Raw genomic sequence first — 16,555 nt, forward strand, 5'->3', positions numbered from 1 at the left:
TCACATGATCCCCTTTGGTGGTTTGATTTGGAAGAAATGCCTTCAAAGTAGAGTTCCTCAGCTCAGATCATCTATTGACAGTGTATAATGAAAGAACACATTTGCAGCCTTCAGCTTAAGACCCACTGTATTTTATAAGTGAATAGAAACAACTTTGTATTCAAGATACTGAAAAAAACGAGAAAATACAAAGCTTTAAATTCCTTTCCCCTAAAGCTTGTACACTATAAAGCAAAATGCATTTACCAAGCGCAGACAAAAAACTCAAGCCTGATATTTACATCATTACATAATTTACCGTATTACTGGAAAAGTAAGAATGGCTGGGCCAGCATGATGGCTCAGCGGGTAAGGAGGCTTGTTGTGCGAGTCTGGTGACCTGAGCTCAATCCCCCAAACCCAGGTAAAGGTAGGAGAGAGCTGTCCTCTGCCCTCCACACACGCCCGCACATACACAGTCTGTGATAAATAAAATTTTCATAACAACATTTAAATAAATCAATTGATGATACTGTTTGTTGAAACTAGCTTTTTACTCAGAAGTTACAGTGGCATACCTTTTGGAATCACTGTTCTTTCTTCCACAGGGTAATATATTATTAAGATTTGTGAATTAGATTGCACAAAGGTATGGATATTTGAAGTGTTCTGCAGCATCAGAAAACTAAAATCGGAAGTTTCTGTAATTTATTTTCTGTCCTTGGCTCACTAGCCTTTGTCTATCTGTCTCTATCCCTCCTCTAAATCTGTCTCTCTATATAAACAGATAGATGGATGTAGACAGATCTAAATTTTTAATTATAGGAGTAGTTATCCATGTTGTAAAATGTTCAGACAGTATGGTATTTGATGTAAGAAATCAAGGCACCTCCTTGCACAACCATCAGCTTGCTTAAAGAAGACAGAATCTGGATTAGTCAACTTTTCCCTGGTTTGTTTGTTTGTTTTTATATATGTACATGTTTGTTTGTTTGTTTTGAGATAGAGGCTTGATATGTAGACCAGGCTGTCTTACAGCTATCGAACTTACAATGCTCCTGCCTCAGCCTCTTGGGTGCTGGATTGTAGGTGTGCACCACCAAGCCCCGCCAGTCAGCTTTCTCTTGCTGTGATAAAATATTTGTGGTAAACACAGGCAGTGGTGGCTCACACCTTTAGTCCCAGCACTTAAAAGGTAGAAGCAGGTGGATCTCTGTGAGTTCGAGGCCAGCCTGGTCTACAGAGCGAGTTCTAGGACAGCTAAGGCTACACAAAGAAACTCTGTCTCAAAAACAAACAAACAAAAAAAAAAAAGTAGTAAAAAAAAAAAAAACTTAATAGGAGGAAACATTATTTTGGTTCATAGTTTCAAGAATTTCAATTCATGGTCACTATCCACGTTGTTTTGGGCATCCAAACTTCTCTCTGTGGCTCTGCCAATCTCTGTATTTGGTTTCCATCTCGGTCTCAATGGTTATTTCTATTACACTATTGTGTCCACATTCCAGCCAGCCAAAAGATGGAAAGAAGCAAGAGGATCGGGTATGCCTATCTCCTTTTAAGGCAATAACCTAACAACTCTCTTTATTACTTCTGCTCATAGTCCATGACTAAAATGTAGACAAACAGCGAAAGCCAACTGCGGCAGAAATGGGAAAACGCAGTCTTCAGTCAGATAACGGCATGCCTGCCTGAAGTTCCTACATTATAAAATAGCAGCTTTCAAAAATGGCTGTATGCCGGATCCTGGGGACCCTAAAAACAAACAAAGGCTGGAAGAACAGCTCAGGCAGAAGACTTGCCTAGGATGCAGGAGGCCCTGGACCTGATCTTCAGCACTGATCTCAAGTGTATTGTCGTGTGTGTGCAGGGACCAGTCAGATAGGGGAGACTCAATAAAGGTTTCAAATGCACTTGAACTTTTTTTTTTTTTTTTTTTTTTTTTTGAGACAGGGTTTCTCTGTGTAGCTTTGTGCCTTTCCTGGAACTCACTTGGTAGCCTAGGCTGGCCTCGAACTCACAGAGATCTACCTGGCTCTGCCTCCCGAGTGCTAGGATTAAAGGCGTGCGCCACCACCGCCCGGCGCACTTGAACTTTTTAATTACAAGTGTTTGCTCCACAGTACGCTCCCCTCACCACAGCAGGAACTGCTTGTGAACGACAGACTTTCCTTAGCTTGGCTCAAATAGAAAAGGTTTTCTTAAATTCCCTGATCCCATCACTCATGTGTCCTTCTCCATGTCTTCTGGACTATATTCCTCTAGAACTAAGTGACATCACCAAGCAGTGAAAGAGCAGTTTGGGCTTTGATGTGAAAACATTTTAATCCCCTAAAAATAAACTGTGAGTTGCAAATAAGTATGAGTGTTCCCACACTGCTTCCCAAATTAGCTATTTCTGGGGACATGGAGAACGTGTTTGTTTTTCTGCTCAGAGCTACCTGCTTGTGGTTCAGTGCATGTCACACTGTCTCCACCATTCTCCACTTGTTTGAAGGCAAGCATTGTCTTTTAAAGATGATAGGAAGATTTGTGTTCCCAAACATGAATTATAAATGAGATTTGAATTTCTCTTCAGCGTCCAGGAGCCTGAAATCTTTCTATTGAATCATGGCTTGTTCTCTTCCTCATTTTTTTTGAAATGTGTGGTTGATAGATTGGCAGGTGACCTAAACACTCGATTCTTATCCTCAAGAAGCCAACAGCTAAAAAATCAGAGGCAACGTTGTTAACTTCTGTTGCCCTTAGATTTTTTTTTTTTTATTTAACCTGTGAAAGGGGACTGGGGACAGCTCACTTCACAGTGTCGCCAGGGCATTCATTCATGGGGCATGTGTCACAGGTCGATATGAGGGGTCTTCCTCCATCATTCTCCATCTCATTTTTTCTTTTCAGGACAGAGTCTCTCACCAACTTCAAGCGCTCTGCTTTAGTTAGACTGGCTGTCCAGTAGGCCCCTTAGGGCCTATCTTCTTCTGAGTCCCCAGTGCTGGTGGGATAGATACTTACTACAGCAGCCCACTTTTGCACAGAGGCTGGTGGTCCAAACTCATGTTCTCGTGCTTGAATAAGAAACCTTTAACCCACGGAGTCATCCCCCCTGTTCCTATACATTGTAATTTTTAAACAGTTGCTAAACCATGCTTCCATCAGAGAATATTTGTGGTTTTTCAATGCTAGGCGTTCTACATCAGACAATAATACCCTGTTGAACGGCCTCCACATGCACACACATGAATACGTGCATCCACACAAACATACCATACCACACAACTCCGCTTCAGCCGTTCAGTTTCAGTTACCTATGTTTTAAAAATATTTAATCCCTATTAAAATTAAAATATATAAAATCACATACTTAGAGAGATTATCAAAAAAGCCCTCCACTGCCAGTTTCTTTGGGGGAATTACAAGGTTTGACAAATGTAAACCTGCATTCCAGCATAGCCACCCAGCTGCAGCGGAGTGAGGACTGGCTTAGCATGCTAAGGGTATTGTGACGGGTCGGCCATATAGAACATATGCACCCTCCCCACAGACATTTCAGTCTGTGATCTCAATGGTCATGGGACTCTCTAGTGTGGTAGCACTCCATATAGGAAGAGAGCTGATGTAGGCCCATTAGGCTGAGTGGACAGGGCGTGGATGGTGACTGTGGGTGGCCTCCGGAAGACCGGGGACGAGCAACCAAGGAAAGCAGCCTGTGATAACAAGTTGGGAAGCAGCTGTGTTACAGAGAACCCATTCATAATGACTTTGCATTTGCTTCAAAATGTCTTCGCTGCTCCCCGTGGGGATCCGGGTATGCATATTGAGAAAGAAGAGCAAAGGCCAGAGGAAAGATGGCGCAAATTATTTCTAAATACTAAAATAAACTTTCAAATGCACTGTGTTTGTTAACGATCTCTGTGTGAGGGTGTAATGTGTCTGAGAAGGATTAAAACCACAGCCTTATTATCACTGAATCTTGTTGCCACATATAGAAAAAAAGAAAAAGCCCAGATTTTCCTCTAAGCGAGCCTGGCCCTGCCAACCAACAAAGAGATTGTCTGAAAGCCTGGCCCAGACGTTTTGAAACTGAGACAAAGAGAACAAAGGCAAGATGGCTTCCTGTTGCACGAATCCTAAATGGTCTTATAATAAAAACACGGAGCCAGATATTGGGGTAAATGCTGAAAGATCAGAGGAATCAAGCCACAGCCACTTCTCACCTCGCCAACTCCTCAGCTGATCTTGTCTCCATGAATCCTCAGACTGAATGCTTCTGAGTCCTCAGCTGAAAGGGTTCCCTAGTACCTGTCTTCTCACACCTTATATGCCTTTCTCTGCCCAGCCATTTCACTTCCTATCTCAACCTTCCTAGTGCTGGGATTAATGGCGTGTGTGCTTCCCAAATACTGAGGTTAAAGGTGTGTGCCACAGCTGCCCGGCTCTGTTTCTCTCCTAGACTGGATCAATCTCATGTAGCCCAGGGTGGCCTTGAACTCCCAGAGATCCAGAGGGATCTCTGATTCCTGAGGGCTAGGATTAAAGATGTGTGCCACCACTGCCTGACCTCTATATTTAATCTAGTGGCTGGCTCTGTCCTCTGATCTTCAGGTAAATTTTATTAGAGTACAACAAAATATCACCACAGCTTCCTTTGCTATTATTTTCACAGTGGGTTGCAAGTCAAGAAAATAAATTACCAAGTAAGCCCTGTTTTCTTTCATCTTACGTAATGCATTGGTGTGCGGCAGCAGTAAGCTAATAATTAAGGGCTAGTCTGCCTCCTCCGGATACTTTGATCTATGATGACGTGACTCTATATTTTTGTCTGAGTGAGTTTCTAAGTTCTTATTAGGGTCCATAAAAAAAAAAATTGGTCAAAATCGAAGGGGCAAAAGGTAAAAACAACAGTGCCTGCATCTGGGAAATGTGAGCTTTCTCCTGAAATCACTCATATCTTCTATTACTTGTTTAATTTTCAACATGATCTAGCTTGAGGTCTGGGGATAGTACGAAAAAGCAGTTGAACTCTGCACTGTTGGTAGCAGCCCTTTAAACTAAGCAGGGTTTCTATTGGCAGAGACCTAGTGTAAGTCTCCAGGGGGAAAATAAAACTTTGCAAAATGGACGTGCATTCCCTCATGGACATACACAAGCAATGCAGATTTACCATTTCTGTGCATTCTTTTATTCAGATTTTCATTCTAGTAGAATGTGAGCGTGTGTGGGGTTTCTCCTTATTTATAACTGTTTTAGTGAAGCCCACAATTTATTGGCAATTCAAGTGCAACAGGAGATATACATTTGTCATTATTATTATTACTTTTTTCAAGATAGGATTTCTCTGTGTAGCCCTGGCTATCCTGGACCTCTCTATAGACCAGACTAGCTTTGAACTCACAGAGATTCACCTGTCTCTGCCTTCTGAATGCTGGGATTAAAGACGTGTGCCACCACTGCCCAGCTTTTTTTTTTTTTTTTTTTTTTAATGTTTGTCATTATTGAGAACATTACAGTGTGACTGGGAATCCTGATAATCAGTATGTTGGGATTTCTGATCTGATTGACCAGATTTTTTTTCTTTTATTTTCTATTATTCATCTCTTCTAGATGAAAAAAAAATAAGATTCTTCAGGGAAATAATTTAATTCTCAAGAGATCTCGTTCTTGTCTGAGTGGTCTTTTAATTTTTAGTGCTTTGTTTTGGTTTTTATGGACGTTTTCGGCTTCCTTCTTGTTCTATTTCCTTTAAGGTCCTTTTGGTTGTCGTGGTGGTTTGGGTGGGTGTGGTTTCTTTCATTTTGGAGCCTTTTCTTTGTGCCTCTGGAGTGGCCATTCACTCTACTAGGCTGAAACTAAGACTGGATTAGAAATTCTGTCCCTCTGTCTCTGTTTCTGTCTTTTTCTGTTTCTCTCTCTCTCTGTTTCTCTCTCTCTCTCTCTCTCTCTCTCTCTCTCTCTCTCTCTCTCTCTCTCTGTTGTATGTGTGTGGGGAGGGCACTGGCACCCAATGATTGTGCAGTGGGCAGTCAGAGAGCTTTTGCATTGCACAGTCTCCAAATGTAGAGGGTTTTTTTTTTTGGCGGGCAGTGGGGGCGGGGGGCTTTCCTCCAGAGCTAGTCCAGCCAAAGAGGATCCCTGTCTGGAGGTTTAGATGGTTAGTCCCCTCTTTTCCAGAAACTGCAAGTGCAGAAAGATGAAGGAAAGAGGATTCCATAAGCCAGTTTTACCTAACACTCTCTCCTGTGCCCAGGGTTCTTCCTGAGCTGGGCAGGGACAGGAGACAGAGAGCGTTCCAGCCTTCTGGAGCGTACAGGCTTAGAACTTCCACACTCAAATAGTCACCATGATTTTGGCTCTGCAATCTTCAGTCTTCTAACCACTGAGACACTCCCCTCACCCCCACCCCGGTGTTGGAATCTTTTTTTTTTTTAACCTTTTAGAGCTTTATTAAGAGAAGGAGAGAGAGAGAGAGAGAGGAGAGACAGAGACAGAGACAGACAGACAGAGAGACAGACAGAGAGAGAGAGACAGAGAGACCACGTGGAGGGAGAGCACAGAGAGAGCTGAATCTTTTGTTTATATATATTTATGTGATTTATTTTGGAGTAGAAAAGGGTTCATTTACCCCTAATTGGATTATTGGCATTATCAACAAGTTTCAATTCATCTTCAATACAAACCTAATTCTTGCAAATTTGTAAAAGCGTCTTCATCTGATTTAAGTAGAAGAGTAACTGTTTTCCTGGCTTTTAAGAAAAGATAATTGGTTTAAGGCCATGTTGCAAGAAATCTGACTTGAGGGTATATAACTCATAAACCACTAAACACCTTGACCACTGGCAGCAATCATATCTGACCTCTTCCCCGAGTGGAGCAAGAAGGGGGCCTTGTTCTAGGAGGCACCAAAAGTCAATTGGGTTAGTGAGGTTAAAACACTGTGTAATCCCAGGGCCCTGATGGAGCTCAGGATACAGAGCCCACATTGAGAGTGTTGGGGAACCAGGAAAGCAGAGGGCAAGCCCTGGTCCAGCAATTGTGTGGGGGATGAGGAAAGCTGGTGCCCGGAGTCGGCTTGGGAAGAGTGGACCTCTTGGAAGGAGCAAGGACAAGGAGATGCATGTGTAGGGAGTCCCACAACACGTCCCAGTCAGGTGACAGACTTGCAGCTAAGCTTTTCATCTAGACAGGAAGGGGGGGTCGAGAATCCTAATGGCTGTTGCAGCATAGCCCAGGCTCTGGAAAGAATGTGCTGAAGTAAGTTTTCTGTGATAATTAAAAGTAAATGCTGGGCTAGTGTTATTAGTTCATAAATAAAAAGGTATTTACCTCTACTAGACCAAACTAAAACCTAACATTCGGTAACTTGGCATTTAGTTCTTCTCTTCTTTAATAAACTTATCAGATGAGTACTAGACACTGTGCAGAGCCCGGGGACACACTTTATTTATTTAGCTGTGGTAAAATAGGCCATTGACAACTGGGGCCCGGTGAGGAGGCACTCCAAGAGGACACAGAGCCAAGAGTTCTTCATAGAGGCTGCTGCACTGGAAAGGACTCACTTCACCTGGACTAGCCCTATCTCCTTTGCATAGGGTAAGCTAAAGTTTCTTTCAGAATTACGGCTGATGCTACCTACTCCCGTCTCTCATGAGCTCTGTATTGCAAATCTGCGCGCATCGGGTATCACTTGACCTTTGCTCAGCCAGACATCCGGGGGTAGGTTTCAGAGTGTCTATGAACTCTCTAACGCTACTTGCAAATTGTGTGGGTGTGCTTTTTCCTGCTCATAGATTTTGTTAGTGTCTCAAAGGCGTCTGCAAGTCCAGGACAATTATAATTAGTGTCTTAAATTTCCTTAATCCAGTAAGGAACTTTGGCCTCCGTGTTTTTTGGGGGTTTGTTTTTTTAACATCTGAATCACTCTGCCTTAGAGCTGTGTTAGTTATTGCTGTGTGGCCCTTTATAACCCTGCAAACTTCTACCTTCGTGTCTGTCCCCGTATCCAGAAATAGAAGGAGTATTGGGCACAAACCCCCTATCCTTTCTTATAGCAACCCCATACTTAACCTGTAACAACAACATAGGCAGTCCTACTCATAACAATAACATAATATCTTCAAGCAGACTAGAAATTGCATTTCCAAGGCAATCTGTTAGGTTGGGTTTTTTGTTTGTTTGTTTGCTTAGTTGTTTGGTTATGTTTTTTTGTTGTTGTTCAGAAAATGCTCAAGTTCAAAAGTCAAGCTCCATACACATTTAGTGGACACTCTCACCACCCAGAGCCCAGCACTCCTTGCTGTGGGAGGGGAAGTGGGGATGGACTGTGCTTTCCACCTTTGAGGAGAAGGGACGTTTCAGAAAGTAATCAGAACGCCAAGGGAACTCGGAGAGAAGATGCTGCTTAGTGCTGTTTTTTTGTTTGTTTGTTTGTTTTTTCAAGACAAGGTTTCTCTGTGAAGCTTTGCGCCTTTCCTGGAACTCACTGGGTAGCCCAGGCTGACCTCGAACTCACAGAGATCCGCCTGGCTCTGCCTCCTGAGTGCTGGGATTAAAGGCGTGCGCCACCACCGCCTGGGCTCTTCGTGCTGTTTTGTGACCCTCTCAAAGGGCTCCGTGAGCCTAGGACAGCTGACGGCTAGAGAGAGCAGGCAAAGACTGGAGCGCGGTCCACAGGGCGGTCCACAGGGCAGCCTTCACACCTCTGGCCACGCTGGCCTCCGCGTCTGTCTGTCGCATAAAGGGCTGGGCCTGCAGACTGACAGCCCAGCAGAAATATAAGGAAAAAAAATGAACAGAGGAGATAAGTACTGTTTGTCTTTGGAGAAACAGAAAGAATGAAAACAACCAGTGAAGGGGAAGCTGGGCTGGAGTATGAAGGCGTTAGAGGAGATAAAACCTTCGCAAAAATGTAAGGCGGTTTGAAAATCGATAAACTATCATTATTGTGGCTTCATATTACAAAAAAATCTGTTTTTTTTTTTTTGGTTTTTTTTTTTTTTGGTTTTTCAAGACAGGGTTTCTCTGTGTAGCGTTGCGCCTTTCCTGAGACTCACTTGGTAGTCCAGGCTGGCCTCGAACTCACAGAGATCCGCCTGGCTCTGCCTCCTGAGTGCTGGGATTAAAGGCGTGCGCCACCACCACTCGGCTCAAAAAAATCTGTTTTTTGAGCTGAACTAATACAACTAATACAAATATGCCTTGCTTGAAACTCATGGACTGTAACGGTTTCCTAAAATGTGCATGGAGAGCATGTATACGTGTTGACTTTCCTTTTTGTTAAATGGTATGTAATGTAGCATCTACTAGTAACATGACTCATAAATTCGTAGAGTGCTTTTAGAAAAAAGTTCATGAAGCAGTTTTGCATTCTCCTGGGCAGCCGTTAGAGTGGGCTAATTATTTTATTCTCTGTCCTTAGGGTGAGCTGTCATCTGTCAAATTTTCAGGACAGCTCAGGGCTTAGAAGAGGGCTCATCTAAATAAAGGCCGGCTAAAGTGACATTGTGCAGATTTAATCCTCCGGCTGCCTGTGTGACCAAAGGCTGCTTGGCAAGACTCTTCCTTTCTGGAGTTCAAGATTATTAAGTCCCCAGGGTCCTGCGACTTGACAGCAAGAGGAAACACAAAATGAAGGTCAGCGATGAGTACCCGCTGCAGGGACTCAGGGGCCTCCCAGGGGCTTTTACACTCTGGAGTGCAAGACTGCCTGATTACACAGGGAAATAAAGCGGAGCCTTTGTCCCCCGTCGCCGCCACCTACCACACAGGGCATCAGATTCCGCCTCAGGAGGAGTTATGGTAACTGGATGTGCGTCTGGCTGTGCAGCAAGCGCTCGGAAACCCGAGGTCAGAAAGGGCCTGGAGTGAGGCCCCGCTGGGCTGTGCAAGCTCTATCCAGCCACCCAGTCTTGCAAGGACTTCTTTTTGCTCTGCTCTCGGCACTCTCAGGGACACTGCTCCGGGAGACCTCAGCTCACATCTGCCTCCCTTGTGGCCTCTGCCCGTCCTCCAAGCCGCCCTGACAGTGGCTCTGGGTTGAGATGGAGACGTGAGCCCGCATGGACGATGACTGCAGTGTTTGTGAATGGAGGCGGCCTGGTGAACACACACTGTGACCGGTGGGACCGGAGGGACAGCGCGGAAAGCAGCAGCGGCCAGACCGAGTGTGGCCAGGAAGGCGAGGAGGACCAGCCGCGCCAGCTGACCCCCTTCGAGAAACTGACTCAGGACATGTGCCAAGACGAGAAGGTGGTGAGGGAGATCACGCTGGGGAAACGCATCGGCTTCTATCGAATTCGAGGGGAGATCGGAAGCGGGAACTTTTCCCAGGTCAAGCTGGGGATTCACTCCCTAACCAAAGGTAGGGCCGGACTTCCCAAAGATCCCCTGTGAGGTATTGGGCTCTAATTGAGGGTGGGGCTAGAAGGCTACTTAGGTCCATGTTTGTATTGACGTGTCACTAACAACGGCCTGGAATGCTATAGGAGACCTCCCAGACCACCAGGGTCTCCGGATAGTAGGCTCCAGGGTCCCCTCTAGCCAGGCAAACTACTCCTGTTCTTTTGGACTCGGGGCCTTTTCTGCCTTAGTCTTCTGAGTTCGTGTTCCCAGGGATACGTGGCTCTTCACACTTTCCAGTTACTCTGCATGAACGATGCTCACCACTTTGGCTTAAGGGAGGACTGTGGAGAGCACCCCTTTGCTATTCTACCCTCATTGGGCCCTTTCCCAGAGTTACCCCAACTTAGCTAAAGCTGGTAACTGGCATAAGGGAGAACATTGGCAAGTCAGCTTGCTGAAACCACCATCTGAAGCCCATACCCTCTCCTTAGAGAGCCCCTTCCTGATATTGTCTCAGCCTTGGCCTACCCTGTTACCGTGCCCCAAGGTCCTGCTTTTCCTTCCTTTTCTTTCTTTCTTTCTTTCTTTCTTTCTTTCTTTCTTTCTTTCTTTCTTTCTCTCTCTCTTTTTCTTTCTCAAGACAGAGTTTCTCTGTGTCACCACGCCATGGCTGTCCTGGAACTCGCTTTGTAGACCAGGATGGCCTCGAACTCATGGAAATCTGCTTGCCTCTGCCTCCCAAGTGCTGGGATTATAGGCGTGTGCCACCACCGCCTGGCTGCTTTTTCTTCTATAAGAGTCCAGCCCCAGTCCCACGCCCCTCTAATCTGTTTTACTTCTACTGAAAAAGCTCCAGGGCTGGAGATCTAGCACAGTGGTATGGAACTTGCCTAATACACAAGGTCCTGAGTTCAGTCACCAGCACAGCTAAGAAAAAAGCATCATACATGTACATGCCTGTGTGGACACCCACAACACACGGTACATTGGTCACCGAAGCACCAAATTTCCTACCCACTCTGAAGCCTCCTGGGTATTCGGGTTCACATTTCCCCATCTCAGCTACCTTACCTAGTTATCTCTGTAAATTCAAGTGCTTTTCTGGTTCCCTAGTCTCCATTTGCAAAATGCACCCAGTAACAAACACTGCTTACTTCTATGGGTGTCAGAAGGAATGAGTACGTGATCAGTAAATACTTACTGATGTAATTTTTCAGTCACATCTGTCTTCCCTTTCCGACACCAAAGACAAATTGAAGTCTTATTTATTTATTTGTCTATTTATTTATTTCTATTTTCTGTGTATGTGTGTTTGTGTGAATATACACATGTGCCCTGGAACTGGAGTTCTAGACAGTTGTGAACCCCCATGTAGATGCTGGGAACCGAACCTGGGTCCTCCAGCAAGAGCAGCCAGTGCTCTTAACAGCTGAGCCATCTCTCCAGCCATAAGCCTCCTTTTCAACAGAAGTTCATCCCTCATAGAAACCGAAATCAGTTCACCTGCATTCCCTGTGGACTGTGACTTCCAACTCTGACTGCCTATAAGAATTATTTTGGAAGGTTAAAAACAATACTGCTTACAAACCACTCCAGAGCTTTTTATTTAATTGTGCTGGGGTGAGATTTGGCATGAGAGCTATTTTAAAACTCCCCAGGTAATAGAAACACCACCTAAGCATCTGGCATATACTGTAGATGTCCTCTAAAGGAGTAATTTTCTGGGTTTTGTCACAAATAGATCACTTAGATATTATTTGTCTTCAAATTCAATTATATAGTATTATGTCAGACTTTCATAGTCTTTCAATGTTCAGTCTTGTTTAGCTTGAGGTAATATTCACCTACTCAACAACAAAGGTATTGCATTAAGCTCTAGGGGATATAAAAGAGAAGTAGTAGTTGACACCCTCAGGTACAAGGCAAAAGAAGACATATGCAAACAAGGACAATACAGAATTTGAGAAATATATGAGCCAAGTTGTGGGTTTAAGTCTTCCAGCTTGGAAATGTTGCACAAGAGGCCAGAGAACAACTGAATGGGGTTAGTCCTCCCCTTGATGAAGAAAGGACTGCGATTGGTCAAGGTTCTCCGGAACAGACTGTACTGAAGACCTGGGGGTGGGATTTATTGTAAGGTTGAGGTCACGTGATTATGAAGACTGAGAAGTTCCATTAATCTGCAGTAGGTGAACTGGAGCCCCAGCAGAGACGGTGGGAAAGCTGTTTGAAAGCCAATGGGCCTATGGGCCAAGAGCCAATGTTCTACTGGTTGAATGGTTGAATCTGGAAGCTAGGAAAAAAACTCAATGTCCCAGGATAAGACAATTAAGGAGAGGGCATTTTAAAATTCAAACTGGGCAAAGCCTACCTACATTTTGGTGAACCACTTGCTTTATTCAGTCTACTAATACAAATTGTCCACTCTTACAGATGCATCGGAATAAATGTTTGACCACATCCCCGGGCATCCCACGGCTAGTTAAGTTGACAGAATTAGCTTTCACAGTTGGTTACTATGTGGATGTGGAGCTGGGGACGGGAGATGGCAGAGGACAGTGAACTTGGCTTCCTTGTGTGAACCAAACAAAGAGTGGTTTGTATACATAAGGCAATATTAAAAGAATGAGTGCAGGTGGGATGGAAAACAAGCAAACAACGCTGATGTCCAGAAGAAACGGTCCCCTGGGTAGGGACATGGCATGAGATCAGAGCAGGGTTTGCATTGCAGTGATTACAGAAGTCAGTGGCAGTCACTGAGAGGGACAGCAAGGAGGAGCAGTATACAACATTTTACACCCAAAGTGGTGGCTGGGTTGCACCCACTTTTTTCTTTTCTTTTCTTTTTTTTTTTTTTTTTTTTGATGCTGGAGATTGAGCCTGGGTCCTCACATATGCTAACTGACGCTCTACCCTGAACTACATGCCATTCTCCTCTTACTTTTACTTTGAACCAAGGTCTCCTTAAGTTGCCCAGGCTAGCATTGAACTCACACTGTAGCCCAGGCGTACCATGAACTCATTATTCTCCGGCCCTAGCCTCTTGAGTAGATGGGGTTACAGGCCTGTGCCAGGAGGTCCAACATAGTTAACGTTTCAAGTCTACAGAAGCACATATAGACAGAGTGGTTTGCATGTGTGTGTATGTGGTGCTGAGAATCAAACCCATCATCTAGTACATTGTAACTGAGCATTCTACCACTGAGCTGCACCTCAGCCCCTGGAGTGGTTTTAAATATATTTACTCTTTCTCTGTGAACACCATGACTTCTCTTATTTTAATTTTTTAAAAGATTCACTGTTAGCCAGGAGTGGTGGCACATGCCTTTAGTCCCAGCACTCGAGAGGCAGAGGCAGGCAGATCTCTGAGTTTGAGCAATCTGGTTTACAGAATGAGTTCCAGGACATCCAGGACTACACAGAGAAACCTGTCTCAAAATTATTATTATTATTATTATTATTATTATTATTATTATTATTATTATTATTTATGTGTATCAGTGTTTTGCTTGCATGTATGTCTGTGCACCACATGAGTACCTGATCCTCACAGAGGCCAGAAGAGGGAGTTGTATCTCTTGGAACTGGAGTTACAGACTGGTGTGAGCCGCTGTGTGAGTGCTGGGAAACCAACCTAGGTCCTCTGGAAGAGCAGCCAGTGCTCTGAGCCAGCTCTCTGGACCTTTTCTTTTCCTTTTAAAATATGTTTTAATTGTCACACAGTAAGTGCACATATTTTTGGGATACAGAATAATATTTAAATACACACATATATTGTGTATGATCATATGGGGACGATTTGTATGTATATCACTGCAGGTACTTGCCATTTCTTTGGGCTAGGCATGTGCAACATCGTCTTGACCAGCCACGTTGGAACATTCAACATCGAATGACACCTAGTTGCTGTCAGCCATACTTATCCTAACATGCTGGGGACGCTTCCTCTTATCCGATTGCAGCCCTGTACCCAGTCATCACGCTTCCTCCACACCTCCTTCCCCACACCCTGGCAGTGGACAGTCGTTCCCAGGCTCTGACAGCTGCTATTAAACTATCTACTTCTCTGATATCAACTTTTCAACTTCAAATAGAAATGGGAGTGTGTGGTATTTGTCTTTCTCAGCATAACAGCGTTCAGTTCTACTCAAGGTTTTGCAAAGGGGGTAACATTTCATTGTCCATATATGTGGCACTTGCTTTATGCACTCATCTGTTAGTAGACACCTTTGTGAGTCAACTTTGCAGTACTAAGACAAAGTACCTGAGACAACACACTTGGGGGGGTGTCGTTGTCTTGTTCACACGTTAAGAAGTTTGACCCCATTGCCTTTGGTTCTGTGGTGAGGCAACAGAGCTCAGTAGAAGTAGTGGAAGAAGCTGTTCACCTCATGCAGCTTGGAAGTGAAAAAGGAGACATGGGAAGGGACCAGGGTCCCAATATCCCCTTCAAGGGGACACCCTCAATGTCTAACATCATTCTTGTAGGCCCCAACTCTTAAGCTTCTGCCACTTCCCGGTAGCATCATGGACCAAGGACCAAGTCTTTAACACATGGACTCTGGGGGGTACTTCATAGCCAAACTATAGCAGTAACCAGATCTTACAAAAGAAGCATGGAGTCTTCTTCCAGCTGACTTCCTGCCTGTCCTTCTCCCCATTCAGACAATGTCCAGTAGACAGGAGCCATCATGTCTTCTGTGGGAAAGGGTAGGGCAATCCCGAGGGAACACATGGACTTTGGAGTTAGTCAGATTTGTGTGGACTTGTGATTGACTCTTTGTCTTTCTCTCTGGGTGAGTACGCAAAAGCTGTGTCTCCGTTCTGTCTGTTTTCCCATGTGTAAAGTAAGCCAACGGTTAGCCTGCATTAGCTGCACAGGGTTATTGGATGGAGCAGATTAAAAAGTATATACTATCTTTTTAGTTTGCTTTCTGTTGTTGTGGTAAAACATTCTGACCAAAAGCAGCTTGGGGAGGGAGGGTTTCTTTGGTTTACACATCTCAATCACAGTCCATCACTGACAGAAGCCAAGGCAGCAGTTCAAGGCAGAAATCCGAAGGCAGGAACAGGTGCCGCTCACTGCCTTGCTCTCCATGGCTTGCTCAGTCTGCTTTCTTATACACCTCAGGACCACCAGCCCACGAGTAGCACCACTCCCAGCATGCCCACAGTGGGCTGGGCCCTCGTACATCAATCATTCATTGAGAAAACGCTTGCCCATAGGTCAGTTTAATGAGGGCATTTTCTCAATGGAGTTCTGTCTTTCCAGATGACCCTAGCCTGTGTAGAGTTAACAAGAAACTGACCAGAATGAATACACTCCATAGCATGTGCTAGACAGATCACATGGGAAGCATTCATTAAATGATAGCGTTAGTCTTCTTTCAAAGCAGTCTGGAGTCTTCAGGCCCGAGCCGTTTATCAGTCAGTTCCAGGAGCATAGATCTGCTCAAATGAGCTCACGTGGAAAGAGATGAACTAGGGACCTCTGGGGACCCACAGGAAGGTCCCAATCATGTCAGTCATCCATCTCTTTAACTCCTTATGGGATTTCATGGCTTCCCATAATAATATTTAATCTTTATTATCATGATGTTTATAATCATGATAAATATCTCTCTACCTCTCTGGACAGAGTGACACTCAATGTTTATTATCCAAAGGTGCACCTTGGCCAGGAATTGTGGTCACCAGCTCAAGTTCTCTATAACCCCCGCTTTATGGCCCATCTCCATTCCATTAGTCCCATCCTATTTCAGTTCAAATTCTGATATCGATATACATGTTGGCTCGCTGGACAGCTGTGAGGGCTACTTCAGAGTGAAGGCCACTGTACTCTGTAAGACCACATGCCCACTACTCTCTCAGCAGAGCTCAAGGTCCGAAGTGTCTCTAAGGTGAATAAAGAAGGCCGCACGCTGCTAAGTGTTAAGTGTATCCACCATGGACAGAATAACCAGCTAAGCTGGGAGAATACCTGACACAAGGCGGGAGCAAAGCCATGTCCGTTTTGTAGACAGGCTGCTAGGTGAGAAGAAAAATGATGGTCTGTGTTTGTGAATCAAATGGCTTCCTGTCTGATACATTATAAAGTTAACTTCAGCCCCATCTGCCTGAGTTTCAGAGAACACCAATTCCCTACTGTGTGGATGGTGCTTTGTGAGGCTTGCGTGCTCTTCTTGTGCTTAACCATCACAGCCTAACCCTGTTAGCAAAGGTCCAGTGTCACCCCTGGTTATGG

The 16,555-nt window shown here is 44.6% G+C and overlaps 1 protein-coding gene across 1 annotated transcript in view; it reads left to right on the forward strand.

The window, feature by feature from the left end:
* Positions 1–16,555, forward strand: part of Nim1k (NIM1 serine/threonine protein kinase) — a 46,613-nt gene that overhangs the window by 17,560 nt on the left and 12,498 nt on the right. Inside the window, exon 2 of the mRNA XM_059276321.1 lies at positions 9,389–10,330. Coding sequence (XP_059132304.1) covers positions 10,036–10,330 — 295 coding nt within the window. The 5' untranslated portion in view covers positions 9,389–10,035. The remainder of the gene's footprint in view (positions 1–9,388; positions 10,331–16,555) is intronic.

This window comes from Peromyscus eremicus, chromosome 11 (genome assembly GCF_949786415.1).
Source record: "Peromyscus eremicus chromosome 11, PerEre_H2_v1, whole genome shotgun sequence".
Lineage (NCBI taxonomy): Eukaryota > Metazoa > Chordata > Mammalia > Rodentia > Cricetidae > Peromyscus > Peromyscus eremicus.